This window comes from Pogona vitticeps, chromosome 3 (assembly GCF_051106095.1).
Source record: "Pogona vitticeps strain Pit_001003342236 chromosome 3, PviZW2.1, whole genome shotgun sequence".
NCBI classification, from domain to species: Eukaryota; Metazoa; Chordata; class Lepidosauria; order Squamata; family Agamidae; genus Pogona; species Pogona vitticeps.
In genome coordinates, this window is record NC_135785.1 from 182,724,927 (window position 1) to 182,744,000 (window position 19,074).

At 39.7% G+C, this 19,074-nt stretch overlaps 1 protein-coding gene across 3 annotated transcripts in view; it reads left to right on the forward strand.

The window, feature by feature from the left end:
- FRMPD4 (FERM and PDZ domain containing 4) overlaps nt 1-19,074 on the forward strand; it is a 403,518-nt gene that overhangs the window by 72,464 nt on the left and 311,980 nt on the right. For 2 of the 3 annotated variants that reach the window (XM_020786781.3, XM_072994367.2), the window contains exon 1: nt 4,797-17,212. The exons of the other annotated variant lie outside the window; for it this stretch is intronic. In XM_020786781.3, the coding sequence (XP_020642440.3) occupies nt 17,169-17,212 (44 nt within the window). In that variant the 5' untranslated portion in view covers nt 4,797-17,168. Of the gene's footprint in view, nt 1-4,796; nt 17,213-19,074 lie in introns of those variants that run through there. 3 annotated transcript variants of the gene reach the window in all.

Genomic DNA, 19,074 nt, shown 5'->3' on the forward strand with positions numbered 1-19,074 from the left:
CAAGAAAAATGATAAAGACTCTCTGGCCTAAGCTACATACATGCAACACAAAGACTTAATAGTAGTAATAGGCAGACTTCTAAGCTTGCAATGAGCACAACTCTGATTGACACAGGGTAAGCTAAACTAAGACACAAAGTACAGTTTACCTTTCCAATGATCTTCTTGCGTACTTTAATCCTCAGTAACAGTGATGATGCCCATCAGCCAATCCAAACCCAGTTTTATCAGAAGCTTCTGAAATATACAGTATGTGAATATCCATGAGAATGCAGATGAAGTTAATTGCAGTTAAGCTCTCTCCATTCTGCCCTGTGGTCAGACTGATACAGTACACAAGATAATGCAAGTGGTCTTCTGATGGGAATAGCTTTTCTCTTGCTGACACCAACTCACTTCTTCCTAATGAATGGAACTCATACAACAGATGGAAACAACTTGGTGGTGCATTTCTTCACTGATCTCTTTCACCATTTAAGAGAGCACTCCTTCTAGAGATGGAAGCAGCATCTTCACTAGTTTGGTCCTACATCTTTATAGAGCCAAGCAGAATTTGTTAGCTCGCCTGATGATCAGTTAGTCAGCAAGCAAAAGTGTTTCATTAGCAACACCTTATATTGAACCTTTAAAAGTGTATCTGTAAAAGTGTACACAGTCATAGCAATCTGATACCATTTTAATAGTCATGTATTCTCTGATAGACAGTTTTGATGGACCTTCAAGTCTCCAAAGCAGTGGTGTCTCTACACAGACTGGTAGAAGCTTTCCAGGTGGTATATTTCTCCATCTGGAGAACTGGGACCGTGAGCAGTGCAGGTACTCTAACATCGAGCCATGATTCTTCCTTTCCATCTGGTCAGAAGTCAAGTGCAATCAGTAGACTAATCTGACACTCTTTAATACAGTAATACAAAGATGGTTGTATACACAGCCAAAAATGGTTGGGTTGTGGCTGGGGTTTTGTTATATAGTCCCCCTAGAATCCACTGCCCAGAGTGATTGGTTTGTATAACTCTCAAGATAAAGCCTATGGACTGTATTTAATCCCCTTGGTTATAAAGACAGAACCTGCTGTCAATCACTAGGGTTGCCATAATCCAGTTTTTGAAATGCAGGTAGCCTAATCTGCATGTTAGGCAGATTAGATCATCCAATTCATGTAGCGTACATGTTTGCCCAATATACTAATAATATATATAACAATTCCTTTTGATGCAAATTAATTATATCAATTGTTGCATCTTTTTTTACGAATATATTTTAGACACCGCGTCATTTATTTTGTAACCACAGATCTGAGGGAGCCAGTTCAGTGTTACCGTTACGACTATTGGAACTGGAACAGGTAGATGGAAGTTCAAATCCATGCTTAGTCACAAAGCTTACTTGGTACTCTTGAATCAATCAGTATTTTTCAACTAAACCTTACAGGATTGTTTTTTTCAAACAAAATAGGGAACGGGGAACCATATCAAGCAGCCATATACATTGCTGTGGCATATAAATGTCAGCTAAAGTGCTAGAAACCTGTGAGAAATAAACTGGAACTTAATGTTTCTGGAATAATTTTAGATTCATAGGCCTTTATAAAGCAGAGCTGGAAATGAACTTCTTTGACCAAAGCAGGAAATGCAGCAAGATAAATATAGTCATAACTTGGAAAAGTTCCTCTTTTTTGCACTACAGTTTTCATTCATTGGCATGGGTCAATTGCTTTCTATGCACAGTTCATATAGAAACCGTGTGCACAGCTCTGAAAATAGATTTCTGCAATTAGATTTCAGTTGTTTGCCAAAGGGCAGTTTGTTCCTACAATGGCAATAGTCACCCATTTCTTTAACTTGCATGCCTATGAAACTATTAGTGGGTTCACACATTGACAAATAAAACCGAAATTCTTATTTGGTCTAGCAAAACAATTGACCCAAACTGTGATTTCACATTTTGCTTTATATGTCTGGTTTGATATGTTCTACAAGAGACTTACTTTTTCTTTAAATCTTTTCATAAAGCTCTGGACCAGATGAAGGTCCAAATGGCTCCTCCAAAATCCAAGGAAAGCCCAGCAAAATAAGGCACATGGCAACCATAACCCGCCACAGGATGGCATTAATTTGACTTAATTTTATCTCATATATTTGTGGTTTCATATTCTCTTCAAGATCCATGTTGTTCCCTTCTCCCAGTTGTCTTCAGCATTGTGTTCTCTGTCTGTGTGACTATTTCGTAAATGTTATGAAAATATTTAAAATCAGCCATTGACATTCAGTAATACTTCAAATACCCTGTTTTCCTGAAAATAAGACCTAACCTGAAAATAAGCCCTTGTATGACTTTTCAGGATGCTCGTGATATAAGCCCTACACCCAAAATAAGCCCCAGTTAAGTGAAACCCCGCCCTCCAACACTGTGCAGCAACCAGAAGAAGATGATGTGACTGTATATGAATAAATGTAGATTGTTGTATGTGTGTGTGTGGGAAATCCCCTGAAAATAAGCCCTAATACGTTTTTTGGAACAAAAATTAATATAACATCCTGCCTTATTTTTGGGAAAACACGATATAGTCAGCACTATATTTAACAGCTGAGACACAAAACAAGAGTTCCTTAGCAGCATCTGACAGCTGATTTGCAGTTGAGTTCAGTGCATTTTATACTACCTTGATCCACTTCATCCATCAGAAAAAATTGTTTTCAGTAGGCAAAATATCTCAGGTCGGTTCTATATTTTGACGGGGAATTTATTTGTTTGTTTGTTTGTTTATATGCCATCTTTCTCCTAGAGGATCCAAGGTGGCTTTAAAAAATCCCCTAGGTCAACCGGTTATTGAGAGGAAAGTCCATATGAAGAGAAAGGTCTTTATCTTGGAACTGGAATTATAACTCATAAAATCACCTGAAATTTAAAAAAAATTATATGTTACATCTGATTTTGAGTTCCAGATAAAGTAAATCTACTGAAATAATGGAGCTTTTAAAGTAAATAGTTAATAAGCCCAGCTTATTCAATGAATATGCTCTACTTTGGACTGTGTATTTAGTCCATAGTATGTAATTAATATCATTATATAAATTATCTAGTTAAACCTACAAATTATCTAGTTAAACCTGCAAATTACTGTAGTATTGAGAACAATGTATTTAATATATTTTAAGGACAAATTTTCAATACAAAAACTATTTTCTCCTGGATGTTGTTTTTCTTTAAACCTTACGCCATCTCTAAAAAGAATATTTAGCATGGTTGCCTACACCTATATTAGAATATGGGTTGGGTGGATAGCTGAATGAGTTACGCACCTGGCTGTGGAGCCAGAGGTTTGGAGCTTGGAGTTTGATTCCCCATTGAGCGTCCCAGAAGAGCTAGCCGTGTGGCTTTGGGCAAGCTGCACATTCCCAGAATGTCCCTAGAAGAAGGGAACAACAAATCATTTCTGAGTATTCCCTACCTAGAACCCCCTGAAAAGGGTTGCCATGTCAGAACTAACTTGACGGCACACAACAATACAAATATTAGAATATAGGCATATCAAAGCAATCCTCTGCTTCTCTCTAAATCTACTGGCACATTTAGATGAATGTAGGCAGGCCAACAATGCATACATGTGGGTAGAAGATGAAACACCAAGCCAATCCCAGTTGGGGATGTACTCATGCCGGGTTCACATGCATATTTGATACCAATTGTATGTATGCCCTGTTGGCAAGGGGAATGGTAAAAGTAGAGAAAGAAAGTCATGTAGGTCTGGATGATGAATATCACTAGGATGATGCTGGCATGTACTGTGCTATTTGTTTCCTTCACCTACTTGTCCATTTGGAGGGTTGGCATTAAAATCTTGTCTGGGTTTTTGTACTATCTGCTGAATTTCTAGAAGTTCTGTCTGCAAAGAGCACAATGGATAGTGGGAGAACGGCTGGATAGCTCAGTGGTTTAGGTCTCTGGCTGCAGAGCCAGAGGTAGGGATTCATTTCCCCACCATGTTTTCTTGACAAGGGCTGCACTTGATGATCCATAGGGTCCCTCCCGGCTTTACAGTGCTGAGATGATTCTAAGATGGTTTTGGACTCCACAACTGTTTCTTGATCTACTCCCATAGCTCTGGAATGGATTCCTGTCACCATTCCCCATTATTCATCTGCGGTCCTCAGATATTTCTGCTCATGATGGTGCTGGTCTCCACGTAGCTAGCACCACTCTCTTTATACTATTACTTCAACAACACTCTATTCCTCTCTATTACCGTGCTATCAATATGTTAGCAATTGTACCACTTCTTGCTATTCTCTCTCTCTCTCTCTTTCTCGGCTGCCAACTCAGCAGTTCTGGCTTCACACATCTGTCTCCCATAGTGGCTTTCTCTAAAACACGGAATCCCAGCTATGAAGAGGACCTGACAGCCATTCTTTCTTTCTTATTTTCTTACCAAGATTACATCCATCCTAAAGTTTCTCAAAAGGGCCATTCCGATTTGAGTTGGCATGACGCCTGTCATTAGCACATACATAGCACATAACAGACAGGGAATGATGGACATAAGTAGAAAAGAACAGTCCCACAAACAAGAGCAGCCTCAAGACCTAAACCAGGAATCCTACCATCAAAGAGTCTTTTAGGACAGTAACTCTCACTCTTTAGCCTTCTAAATGTCTTGCACGTCAGTTCTGACATTGGCTAGCTGGAGCTTCTGAGAGAGGAAGTCCAAAACAATGGGAACAGAGGAATTGGGTATCGCAATTCTAGGATGTCTGATCTAGATCAGTGGTTCTTAACCTTTTTGAAAGAAACGCCCCCTTGAGCCATTGAGGAAGTTATCATCACCCCCCTCCCCACGGTGATGATATATTTTATTTATTTATTTATTTATTTATTTATTTATTTATTTATTTATTTATTTATTTATTTATTTATTTATTTATTTATTTATTTATTTATTTATTACACTTAAATCCAATGACCCCTGAAAACAAAATTCAATTCCAAGAAAATGAAATGCCCCCAAAAAGTAACATTTAATGATTTAGTTGCAAGCGAATTTTAAGATGCAAAAAGAAATATTAAAAAGGGCATAAAAACAAACTGCAATGCAGGAACTAAAACTTTCAAGACAAAAACTCTGAAACTAAATTAAGATTGGAGGAAAATATATATTCATGCACACTGTAAAAAGGCTGTAGCCATCTTCACAGGTTTGGCTTGCTCCAGCGCCCCCCTACCGCCCCCCTTCTGCTCCAGCGCCCCCACACTGCCCCTTTTTGTTCTACTGCCCCCCTGAAAAATGAAATCGCCCCCTGGGGGGCATTATCGCCCACGTTAAGAACCACTGATCTAGATGGATTTTCAGAAAGCTTACTAAATAAGTCACAGCAGCAATCAATCAAGTTTATGTTAGTCTCAAGCAACTGATTATGTTGAGACACAGGAAAGAACCACCTTGGGTTCTTCTCAGAGGAAAGGTGGGGTATAAATAAAATAAAATAAAATAAAATAACTAGATCCATCAAGTACAGCACTGTCTCTCGACACAGATATAGCTCTTCCTGAATTGCATTTAATGCAGTTTGTGGCTTATGAAAAGACTTCCTGTAAGAAATATTTCAGAAAGTCAGAACCAAGGGGTGCTGTCTAATCCCAAGCCTGACCTGATAAAAGGCAATTGACAATAGCTTTACCCCCATGATATAAGTGAGAGGTTCTTGACACAAATTAAGAATGAGTACCCTAGCAAACTGGAAGATCCTTGGAAGTGAAGCTGTGTTCACTCTGAGTGGATGCATTAAATGAAATCCCTCATACTGTCAACCCACACATGGATTTGGTTCCAATTTATTTAAACTGCTGACCATAACAGAAAGAAGAAGGATAATCAACTTCAGGTATAATTCAGTGGGATTTCAGTCAGAGACCTCAAACGCTGATGTAATATCCTTGTAAGATCCCACATGAGGATTAATGGGAGAAATGTTCTTTATAAACTGCTGTATGAAGCAAGGCCCACAAGAGGTTTATGAACTCTTATAACAGAATATGAAAAAAAAATAACCTTGCTAAAATGAGGCTACACAGTGTGTTATATCTAAATGAACATTACTGGCAAAATCCAAATAGTTTGCGATCAGTCAGGTGTTGAGCGGTGTGCTTTTGAACATTCAAAGCTAGTGATCCTGAGCCACTATTCCTGGTAAATGCTGGATCTGAATATAGTGACCTATATGTCAATGGTTCTGGTATGTATTTAACTACAGACCCCATCATCCCCAGCCAACATTAGTACCAGACTGCAATTGATGGGAGGAGGAGTTCAACACACCTCAAGGGTGCCAGATTGGTGAAGATAGATTAGACACCTCAATATTATGCAAGCAAGGATGGAAAGGGATAGAGATATTAAAAAGCACCTTCCAGAGGTTGAGGCATTGTATTTTAAGTACTGTTGCAGCAGATACAATAATTGCAGAAAATGCTTGTCTTCCAGCAAGGATTACTTAGAACAACAATGGGTATTTTTGGAAACAAAGTGAGGGCATCCCAAAGAGCTTTCATTTTTATCTGCTTCAGCACCATTTTTTAAAACAGATTTTGTCTCTTTTCAAAAGTGAAGTGTGGCTGAACTCTGTAGGCAGCCATCACTGGATTTCCCCCTTTTATCAGATAAAAGGCAATGAAGCAGACCAAATTGTACAGAGGAACACATTCTTCTAAGAGTTTGAAAACACATAGGTAGTCCTGTACATATTATGTAGCCAAAAATAAAAACCATGTCCAGTGTGTATTATGCAGAAGCACAGTGTCCAGATATAGGCACCAACATTTGTTGAAATATGTACAGTACATGTTTTGTAGTCAGAATAGAAGGGAACAGAATTCACGCAAATCAGAGATAATGTGCATTTGTTTCAATATAAAAGAAAGACAAAACTTCCTTCCCCCTCCTTTCTTGATACATTTATTCTTTTTGAGAAAACAAATCTTCTTCTTCTTCTTCTTCTTCTTCTTCTTCTTCTTCTTCTTCTTCTTCTTCTTCTTCTTCTTCTTCTTCTTCTTCTTCTTCTTCTTCTTCTTCTTCTTCTTCTTCTTCTTCTTCTTCCATTTGGTATCCCAATAATTCCCAGTGCTAGCAAAGAACAGTGTATGGCTTTTTATCCTTTCCTAGTATAATATTATATTTATTGAATGGAAATAATTCTGAACCTCTTTTGCACAGACACACACACACAAGGAGCAATAACCAAGCCATAGCTGGTGAAGGGCTTGGATATTTCCTGCTGAGAGGATAAAATGGGATAACTCCACATGGCTGCCCTAAGTAATCATCCATGTTGTGCAATACATGTAGAATAATGATAGTTTTTTTCCCCCTGCAATACCTCTTCTCAGCTCTGACTCAGGCCTCTATGTCATAGTCATGCCATATTCTCCTCAAGAGGCTCAAGCTGGCTTAATGTTTCCCAGGTGGCACAAGAGAGCACACTCTGTCTTCCTTTTACTTTTAATTGGACTTGGCAAATGATTTCCCAGATGCATAGAGACTGACAGTCGCTAAGCTTATTGTTGTTGCACATCAGAATTCTAAACCAGGACAGATTTCAAAAAGGCATTTGTGTAGTGGAGTTCACAAATGTATCTCCTTGTATCTCATAGATAAATATAGAGCTGGGAAGCATGTGACATCTCCCCAAATTCCCTAGCTGGCCACGCCAGCTGGAGTGGCAGGGAGCTGTAGCCAGAAGATGTAACATGTCATTTCCAAGCTCTGATTAAATAACTGGGCAGGGCAAGGAGCCCATAGGGGGTGGGGTGCTCCATGAAGGAATACTATCTAGCAAACTGATTTAGCATCTGACCTGCCAGAATGACAACATGGGTATTCCTTTTCTGCCTAGGAATATGAATGTCATGCAGCAAGGTTGGATAAAAGGTATTCAAGCAATGCTTCAGCCCCACCTATATGAATACTAAGATGAAAAAAAGATGAAAGATCCTATTTGAAAGCACAGAGCATAAACAAGAGAGACAACCAATTTCCCAAAGTACTCAGCCTCTAATTGCTCCTGTTCTTGATGGGAGCAGTTGGATGCTTGACCTACTTGAATAATCAGGCTAATTATGAAGGAGTACAATAGTAGAGATCCATATTTGTAAGGTGCACTGTAGCTTTTTTAAAAATCTGAGGCATACTTACTACACTTACTACGTGGAGATCCATTTAACCCTGAAGTCAAATGCAGTAAACTGCAGAAGTGCAGTGTGTGTGTGTGTGTGTGTCCGAGTGCCTGTGCATTTTCATGTGAGAGAGACTGTGTTCTAACTCTATGTAGTCGGCTATTTTTGTTTTCATCTTAAGCTGGCTAATAATGTAGCATCTCCGTTCTCTACCGAGCTACCCATCCTGTTGCTCAATAATTGCCCTGTCAACTGTATATGATCATGCCATTACTCATTTGGGGAGCTGTTGTCTTACTGGGCATCATGTGGTTTGCACGCTCAGGCTTTATTGTCATACTTCTTGTAGAGTAAATGGTACACATGCTGCAATTAAGTCACTAAAGGCTATGCTGTAGCTGACTAGTGCTGATTTGCATATAATTTATATGTAACAGCAATCAGAGATAATAGCCCGGAAAGTTACTATTTTTATCTTTCGTTTATAGAATGCTGAACGCTTACAAATTGCATTTTAACAACCATACACTCAGATTTGCTTTATAATTGTCTGCATACAGAAGCTGAGAGTGGAAAAGCAAGCCACTGAAAGAAATAGGAACAAGCCAGAATCTCACTAATGCCATAGGGACCTTCCACCCAGCCAAAAGAACTTCTCCTAGAAGTGATTGGGGGAAGAGGTAGAGAATCAGGGAACATAACAGGCATCTGTGCTGCATTTGTAGTTTTAAGCAAGAAAGCTTGCTTAAACTAGTTGGAACCAGAACTGGAGGAGGCTTAAAATCAATAGCTCTCCATATAGCAAGAATGAAAGTCACACAACAGATTTCCGGATCATTAGCAGGGTGGGGGAAAAGGCCTATCACTGACACACAGATAGATATTTACAGCATTAAAATTGGTAGAAGTAGACAAGACTTCTTTGGAATAAAAATGTTGGATTAAACAATTACATCTCCCCTTCTTGTTCCAGAAATGTAAATACAGCCGCACTTCCCTCCCATATGAGAATCAGAAACTAATTACAGCATAAAGTAGAATGAAGGCAATTAGCAATTAGCCTCATTTCATTGTCTGCCCGGACTGGGACGCACTTTGAATAACACAGGCACAACTGGTAAAAGTTAATTAGGTTTGGTGGCAAATATTTTCCAATTTATATTGCTATTGGTTACCTACCGGGAAGTTCTTTTTTAGTAATGCATTTGTATTTATCTGCAGAGTGCCTTCTTAATTCAGAAGAACATCTCATTAATGTTCATTTTAGCCACCACAATATGAGGTAGTCTCACACAGAACCCACACTGGAACTACAGGGCAGCTCAATATTTGTCTGTCTGTTTTCCCCACATCTTAACCATGGAGTCAAAGATAATTGTGATGGCGCTTCAGAATTTTGAGGGCAAAGAATACAGGAACACAGCAAGCTGGTTTAGACCCTTGGCCCATCTAGCCTAGTATCCTTCACATAGACTGAGACTGACCCCAAGATTTGGGGCAAGATTATTTCATAGCCCTAGTGGGAGATCTCTGGTGTGCCCTGATGGTTTCTGACCCTGATACTTCATCAGGCCCAACCCTGCTTCATTTCTGAAATCAGATGAGACTGGTGTATGCAGGTGGTCCCGTGGCTCACTGGGGGTTGAAGGTGTTTGAGTTTTGGAAGCTAAGCAAGGTCAGACATATTGTGGATAATACTTTAATGGATAATCACCAATTAAGGCATCTCCAGGTAGGGCCAAGGAAGAACTGTGAGAGTTGAGAATACTGGCCCAAATGGACCAAGGGTCTAACTCAGTGTAGACAGTTATGTGTTCCTGCGAGGCATAGGAATGAGTTCCACTGCACTGTTGAAAAGGGACTTGAGAAGGGTTCATGTGCCTACTGATCATGTACAGTGATCCAGAGGAGAGGGAGGACGGCTGAATGAAGCAGCCTCACTAGTTCAACTGAACAGTGTCTCAAACCTTCAAACTGACCCTTCATGGAAAGTGAAAATCTAATATACCTGCCAGTGCTTATGTAGAAAATTAAGTGGAACTTTGGTGGTCCACTTCACATTTGTGGGTTCCTGGACTAATCCAGGATTATCATACTAAATCCACACCTGCTTCCCTTTTGCTTCTTTCACCTGCACACCACAGTTCCTCAGAGACAGGCAGCTTCCACAGGAGAAGTACCAGTTTACACAAACTCTTGTCAAACTTGTTATCACTCTTGGGGAACTCTTGATCTTGTCAATGGGACACTGGAAACCTTTAACTGCAGTTGCAAGTGTGACACCTATCCTTGAAACAAGGGATCTGAATTTAGGGCTTATCTTGACATTCAGCAAAGCATGCTTCTGTATGCTTTGATGGCCATCAACAGAATGATGGTCTTACATTTGATAAAAGTGTGCTTTGAGTGCATTCATTACTGGTTGCATTCTGATGGAGCCCCTGAACACAAATTTCATCCGCTTACACTTTTGTTTGAAGCAAGCTTCGTTAGTGCCCATTCTCATTGCTTCTGCTGCAATAATTGCTATTATGACACAGCTGTGCACCATTCAATCCTGTAATAAGCATGCTCAGTCATTGAGGTAAAGTTTTTGATGTTCAGCCTTGTAGTTCAGCCATTTACCAGTATGAATAACAGTACCATATAAAACAGCTTGCTGGAAATTTCAATTCGTAGGGTTTCCTTTTGTTTCAACCGATCTACTGTGGTCATTTCTTAAGAGCTTGATTTTCAAACAAGCTCATTCATTAGAGTTAACAATTGAGCAATTACAGGTACACAGTGAAGTAAACATTTCAGAGATTCATGTGGGAAACCCATGTTTGTTATGGATCTAATGGTCACCCAGACCATATTTGATCAGTAGCTGGCCCTCATGGGCCTACATTTGAAAAATAAAAATAAAATAATCAATGTATGGAATTCACCAGCCCTCAGTGAAAGGGCTGGACAAAGATATGGACTACACTCCCCATGAAGCCTCACCATTGCCCTGTGTTCAGGGTGGAAACAACTCCCCCTCTTTAGTTCTTTGCATACCACTGGCTCTTGTCCTGACCCTCCCCTATGATTCTCCCACCACATGGCTGGGTCACCAGGGATTGTAGCGGTGAAAGGCCTGAAAGGCCACCATTGCCCCTTGTCTTAAACCGAGATGGATATTTCCTTTAAGGAAGTAAACTTCACAGTCTGAAAGGATTATCTGGTTCTACGCTAAGAAAATGGTGGAATTCCACCAGATATTACACTTGTTATTGGCACCATCTGTATTCTCATTCTTGCAAAATGAGGAAATATTGTCATACTTTGTGTCCTGATGTTATTTGGGTGCAGTGAAAATTTTTCTTGCCTGTTATTAAATGTTTCTTGAAAGATACCAGAAATCACCTTCTGGGAGAATCTCTTTTATTTATTTCACAGTAGCAAGGCTTACTCCAAACAGATTTGTCAAATGCACGTCTAGATTTTTAATGTCCTGTGCTTTTAAGATCTGCACACCAAGAGAAAAGTGTCTCACAATCTCTACACCCAGTGACAGCAGTGTGAGGGGTGAAAGGCAGCACCAGCTCTCTCACTTTGTTTGTGGTGCAGCTTTTAAATGTACAGAAACCCCAGTATCCCAGCTACTGGGATGAAGTTAAGGGCCTGTCCAGGCTGGCCATTTTGGGAGCAGGGCAACGTACCCTCTAATTTTCAGCCATGCTAGGCAGGGATCTGCCTCTCTTATGCACGACTTCGCCTCTGAGTGCACATGTGACTCTGCCTTCTCCACCTCCCTCCCCATGTGCAGGTTTCCATCATGACTGAAACCTAATCCAATTGCTGTGTGGAGGAGGAAGAGAGCTGCTCACAGGGAGGCAGAGAGATGTGTGCATGCATGCCTGGCTGAGAGGGAACCTTGGTGTCAGGTGACTCGGGCTACAAAGGGTCTGTTGAGGTTGTGGGAGGAGCAATGTACCATTTGGCACACTCCTTCCATCCCAACAGCAAACAAACCCTTGTAGTGGTTGTTGTGGGTTTTTTGGGCTCTTTGGCTGTGTTCTGAAGGTTGTTCTTCCTAATGTTTCGCCAGTCTCTGTGGCTGACATATTCAGAGGACAGTGCTGTCCTCTGAAGATGCTGGTCACAGATACTGGCAAAACATTAGGAAGAACAACCTTCAGAACATGGCCAAAGAGCCCGAAAAACCCACAACAACCATTAGATCCCAGCCGTGAAAGCCTTCGTGAATACATTAAACCCCTGTAGTCTCATCAGCTATCAATTAAGTGCTGCCCTGATCATCTGTGGACGGTCAAGGGAAGTTAAATTAAGTTTTTTATGTTGCTCCTCTGTTCCTGCTTCATTTTCTTCCTCCCCCCAACACTTCCCTTCTCTTCTTCTTTCCCCACCCTCAGTTGGAATCTGCAGCCATGATACTTTCTCTTGCCTAAACAGTGTGCCAAAAAGAATGCATGACCTACTGCTGGGCCAGAAAAGTGTGAGACAGCTGTTAAAGGGGAAGGATGTCTCAATCTAAATATAACCACAAGTGGATGCAGGCCTTTTTATTTGTTTGTTTGTTTGTTTGAGCCAAGCCATGCCTTGAACAATCCATTGTCATATCTATGTGGACAGGCTGTAAAAGTGGGATTTGAATACCAAGATGCTCTGGGCTCCAGATGGAGCATTTAACCTCCCTGCATTCCTTCTCCCATTTAGTGTCACTTTGTGCCATTTGCATGCAAATCTTAATGGGATTTCTGTCTATAGAACCCCATTTCTGCTCTCTCTTTGGAAACTGGCAGCTCTTTAAGAAATGCATCAAAAATCTTTCAAAAAGCTTGAAGAAAATCTTAAAGAAATCTTTTAGAAACTTTAAAAATCTCTGTAAATGATCTTGCCTGCTAGACATTTTTCCTTTGCTTTAGTAGAGTAGAGCTAAATTGAAAGGCTTAATTGGCAGTGGATGTCTCATCCTAATCTACCTTGGAAATAAGCTACCTCCAAACCCATTGTTTTAAAAATCTGAAGGAATGTCTAGAAATGATCTGGCCAGAGAAAGTCTTGCTTCCTGAACTGTGCTGCACTTTGTCAGAGGTGGCACCATTTAAGTGTTTGGACAGTAGGAAAAACCCTAATATAATCAGCACTGGTAAAGTACAGCCAATGCTCCATCTGGATAAACTCTCAGTATCTATGGTAAAGTTCACTGTATAGCTTTTGACAAACATGTTTGCTGAAGTCATGAAGTCTGCAAATCAGCATCTTAACATGAAATTGGGTGTGTATGCAATTTGTCTGCAGGCTATGTGCATGCATACATAAAACACAACTTCTGTCTCTTAATAAAAAGCAGCGCAGCTACCACCAGTTTCAATGTCCCCCTACATTTTCCTATAAAATAGCCAACACATAGGCAATTGGGCAACAAGACTAGAATATACCAAGGTTATCATGCAGTGATCCCCACAACAAAATGAGTAGGTACAAAACCCATAGGCTACTTTGTAGGGCATAAATCCATAATAAAATTCATAATAAGGATGGACTTTATTTGCTTGAATTATCAGGGTAATTCCCCCCACCAGTTTTTACAGTTTCAAAGAAAAATTAAATAAGATCTGAGCTAGGAAGATCATAAATGTCTTTTTTAACTTAGGAGGCATAAGTAATCAGTGTTATCAAATCATAACTGCACCGTGGCTTTAAAATGAACCAGGAACTTCCTTGCCCCAAAAGACGTTCTCTTCAATCATAACAGTAATTTTGTTCATTCTTTAAAAATACTAAAGTACAGGTTGATTGCTCACAAAACCATGGCTCTTTGGCCGTGTTCTGAAGGTTGTTCTTCCTGACGTTTCGCCAGCCAGCTTTAGACTGGCTTTTTAAAAATGGACCTGGTTTATGGGGAATATAGCTCATAGGGAGAGACAGGTGCCTCCATCCCCTACTCTGTGGATTCTATGATAAGATGTTCAGTATTTATAGTAGGTACCACAGCACAAGTTGTTTTCTGCTGTCTCAAATTGTTAAAAGGGGAATATACTATGTGAAGGAAAGCCTAGTGGCTATTCTAACCAAAACTATCCAAAGCACTGTTTTTTTTAAAAAATCTCATTTTTACTGTGACAATACATTTTGAGATACAAGGAACTTACCATGACAATTCATCATAGTCATACATTTCACCTGAGGAAACCTAAAAATGGAGAAAGCTATATTCATAAATATAGACTGATATGAACAATGCTGACAGCAGAAGGCATGAGCTGCTTTGTGACAAACACCCAGTTCATCTACCCATCTTTGAATCTGCATTGGTTGGTAGGAATAATGGAACACCTTGCAACTTTGTAGCAACCTTCAACCCCAACTGCCTTAGTAGAAGCAAAATTGGGTGAAAGGCTGGTTTGTCTGAGGACTGTTGGCCTCTGGCGCCTAGAAGGCCCTGGCCATGGGAGGGAGGCAGGCAGGCAGGCAGGCAAGCAAGGAAGCAAGCAGAATAAGGGGCATTTGCTTGTGAGGAGCAAACAATTACTCTCTTTTTCAGATCTTCTCTTTGGGAGGGTCCAGGTGAAGAACAGTGCAGCCAGTGCCCTCCCTGGGTCTTCCCATAGCAAAGATCTGTGGGAGGAGGGAGCACGTTGAACAGCAGTGTGGCATCCAACTGGCCTCTGTCTTAAGAGTTCCCAAACAGGACTTATTGCTTTACACTGTTTCACTTCTTTTTATACAATTAAATGATTTTCGTGTCCATTTCTAAATGCAGCCCTCTGTTGCCATCTACTATCTTTCACTGCTTGCTAGCCAGACTGAACTCATTCATCTGCTCCTTTCTCCCACCCAACAGTCTTACCCCTTCCCTAACTATGCTGCATTGCTGCAGTATCTCAAGTGACATGGCAATGGTCCACGTCTTTTTGGCTTAGTCCTACACTACAATAGTGGCTCAAACCACATGGAACAGACCTTGTATTGCAACACCCTATGGTGACTTTCCTTTTTGTGTGTTTTAAATAAAGTAAGTGGCCTAGCGAAACAGCAATGCATCAGTCTAGTTTGGTATACACATTGTACTGAAAAACACCCCCCCCCATTTCCCTGCTTCAATTAGGGAAATATTTTAAAAGAAGACAACAACAAGGAGAGGTTTCATCCTTCCTTTCAATGTCACAACCCACCTAATACATCAGAGGGTTGTCATCTCAGATAATGACATCCATAGCTCCACTTGAATGTGAACTAATAGGCCACACTGGTGAGTGGGTATGGTATATAACCCTATACTATGGGATAATTAGAAGTACTGTATGCTGAATTGTGCCAAAAAAACCAGAAGCTTTAGTGCTGTGGCAGAAAGGAATGGGGTGGCTCTAAAGGGAGCAGCATGGAGCACTCTAAGTTAAAACACATGTGGACACCATAATTTCGTTCAAATTAAGCCACATCAAAAGAGATTGAAACACTGATCTATATACCTTCCTGGACAGACTCGCAAGTCCAGATGCCATTTGGATATGAAGATTGCATTCAGCTGGCATACCGGACCTCCTGGCAAACCTATTTAGCCTGCTTCAAACAGGCATGTAGACAAGCCCTTATTCTTTGTAGGTACTGATGCTCTGGAAGCTTGTGCTTCATTCCACACCACTAATAATGTGCTATATAGGTTGGCTAGCAGGATTATGCTGCAACGTTTACTTGGAATGAAAGTTAAGATGCAAGAACAGTGTATCAATCTGCCCAAGTGGTATTTTGAATTTCCTTACTTTTTGGTATGCAACTTTAATTTTCTGCTTTAAACTGAAGTTCCCTACACCCACCCTGGGGAAGTTCCATACTTTGTAAAATGCAAGTATACATAAACATCAGCTTAGCAAAAAGAAAGTCTTTCTTTATGACAAGGTGTTTTTTTATAAGTCACCCTATACACTAACAAACATTCAACAGCAACATGATTCACCAGCATTTCCAAAACAGCTGGATACCAAACCCACTCACAAAGGAGAGAGAGAGAGAGAGAGAGAGAGAGAGAGTTGCTATTCAAGCCTCTCTCTTAAAGAAATGGGTCTCAGTTACTATAAGGTGTTATTTGTGGTTGGTGTGGTGCTCAAAGTTTTCACCTGGAAGTACATTCTAGGAACAAATTCAAAAGAAGGAGTAAAAGTAAAAATAAGCACATATTTAATCTCATAATTCCTTCATCCAATTGAGAGAAAGGCACAAATAGAGACTTTAAGCTTTCAGAAGGTGGCAGGACTCAGAGGCAGAACAGCAGCATTGGTGAATAATAGCAGTAATTAAAAGATTGCTGGAAGTTGGAGGTGGGGGAGCACTTTCTTAACCAATAGTTTCTGCAAGGGAGATAACAGTGGAACCTTCTCATCATCATCCACATCCATACACTGGTGAGAGCCATCATATAATTCCATTGAAATTAACAGAGCTTATTTCTCTCTAAAATGAATAGTACCAGTCTTACATTTACAAAAGATTTCCCAGAGTACTTTACTTAACCCCGTACCTAGTCATTATGAGTAGCTGGTTAGCTAGCTAAGAGCACAAATATTATTCCACATCCAAGAGCAGCAAAGGCATCATTAATAAAAGGAACCTTACACAGGCACTTACATTTTTATGTGCTATAGTCAACAATATAAAACATACTGCATGCAAGTTGCAATGTTACGTTTAAATGTTTTTAAATTGTCACATCACTATTGTTAAGCATAGAACATTGAGTAATATCCATCCCCCAGCCCGGGTCCAGCATTGATTCTCCTATGTCTGTTAATTTGACAGAGGGAAGCAATGTGAATGTGACACAATAGCTGTCCTATGCCTAGCGGGCATCAGTTATTTTTACTTTTAATCTGCAAATACAATAGGAACTGGGTTGTGTTTGACTTCCTTTAGAGAAGGGAACTGGCTAAGTGCAGGAGATCTCGAATGTGAGACAAGAGATGATTTCAATGAGAGGACTTTTCTGAAGACTGTTGCCATCTACTTCAAATACAATGGATCTTGATGATAAACCATTGGGAATATTTACTGTGATTCAGTGAGTAAGATAATACTTTTGTACTTCACATTTAAAGAGCATGAATATTTTATTATGTGCATACTTTCAAGGGCATTTATACAATATACTCTTGTGAGTACTAGCAGATAAAAAAGCTCAAGTAATTTGTTATACATGGGAATAGTTTGATGTGTTAATCTAAGTATTGGTTCAACAGTGCTATCATTTTCATCTTGGTTAACAGCAGAAAATATAGTCTATCCATGTAGTTCGTTTTCATGGGACTCCCTCTTTCCATGACCGAAGATTAGCATAAAGAACATTGGTATTTTCCTGTATCAACTAACATATAAATGCAAGAAGCATAGAAAGAAAACCTTAATTCTGAGTTCAAGACAAGTAAAGTCAGATCAAATCAATTATGCCCCTTCCTTAGAAAAGTCTACATTTTCATTATCTCCCACTTGCTACTTTAAAAAACAAAACAAATATGTGAAGAGAATTTCATAGACACATTTCCTTAGGGAGTCATGGTGCAAAAGACCAGTTCCAAACTTTTCCTCCTCCCTCTAAAAGAAATGCATGAGAAAAAAATATAAAAATCTCAATTTGCTGAGAGATTTGAATGCCTCTTACTTGAAGAGAAAGAAATATGGTAGGACTGACCTACATAGGACATAAATCTGTTGCAATGCATAAACTAAATTTTCATACATGCTGACATAGTTCAACTTTTTATATTCAAAATATTATTCTATTGCATTCCATTATAAATCCTTCCAAGTGAATTGTCAACTCTGTATGAGTCACTGAATCCCTGTGATAGTCTCATTCTTTATGTTTTTATTTGTATTACTATTTCCAATAACTTGCAATAATTGCACATAGCGGTCGCAACAGAAGAGACAAAGGATTCAGCTTTCTGGAAAGAGTTACTGCTACTATTTTAATTGCAGTTTTTCTCCTTTTGGAGTCACAGTATTGTTATCATGCAGTACACCTATCCTTCTGTTTAGTCTCAGATTTTCTACAGCTTCAAGTCTGAGTAACACCCTGCTTTTCAAATAAACATGAATGAGAGACGGTGTGATTGTATTTATGTCTACTCTGAGGTTTTTCTTAGGCTAATTCAATGAGGTTTACTTCCTTGTGTTGTGTTTAAGACTGTAGCATTATGTAGATTTGAGGGCGGCAAGGGTTGTTCTCTGTGCAGTCTGCTAAATAACTGAAGGGCCAGCTATTTTTGCCACATGCACAGAATGCTGAAGAAATGGGAAACAAAAATGAATATCTCTTGGGTCTGGAAGCTGTAGTCATGGAAGAAATGTGAATTTTCTTCAAACTAAATAAGCATTTGTGTTGAAAGTGGTGGACCACTGATGCCAATATGCTATGCTATTGTGTAATGTCTTACTCTGTGGAAGTGAAAGGTTTCGTACTGGTTTCATCAAGCCTGCTGTCACCCTCCCATTTGAAGAATTTCCTCTGTGCCTAGACCTTCAAGTAACCTTGCTGGTGCTTTGAAAGCTGTCCAACTCTAATCACATGACTTCATCCAAGCTGCATTGGATATGTTAAAACATGTTGTTTATTTTTCTATTAAACAACAACATATAGTTTAACTTTTATAGCATGTAAATTCAATCATTGTAGACACATACTTCCTTCTTTTGCTTTCCTGAGTTGCCAGTTGGCCACCTGCTGTCTAACTGCTGACACTGTCCAGTCACAGTGTATTTCAAACATTGATCAAAATCTCTCTTTGCCTTTTCTATCATAGCTACTTGCTTAAAAGTTGGTAGGCAAATGTCTCCTCTAATCAAAGCAAAAAGGTATGCCAGGTAATAAAAATAGCCCATGGGGAATTCTTGAAGGGAGTTGCTGAATGGTGTCATTTCAAG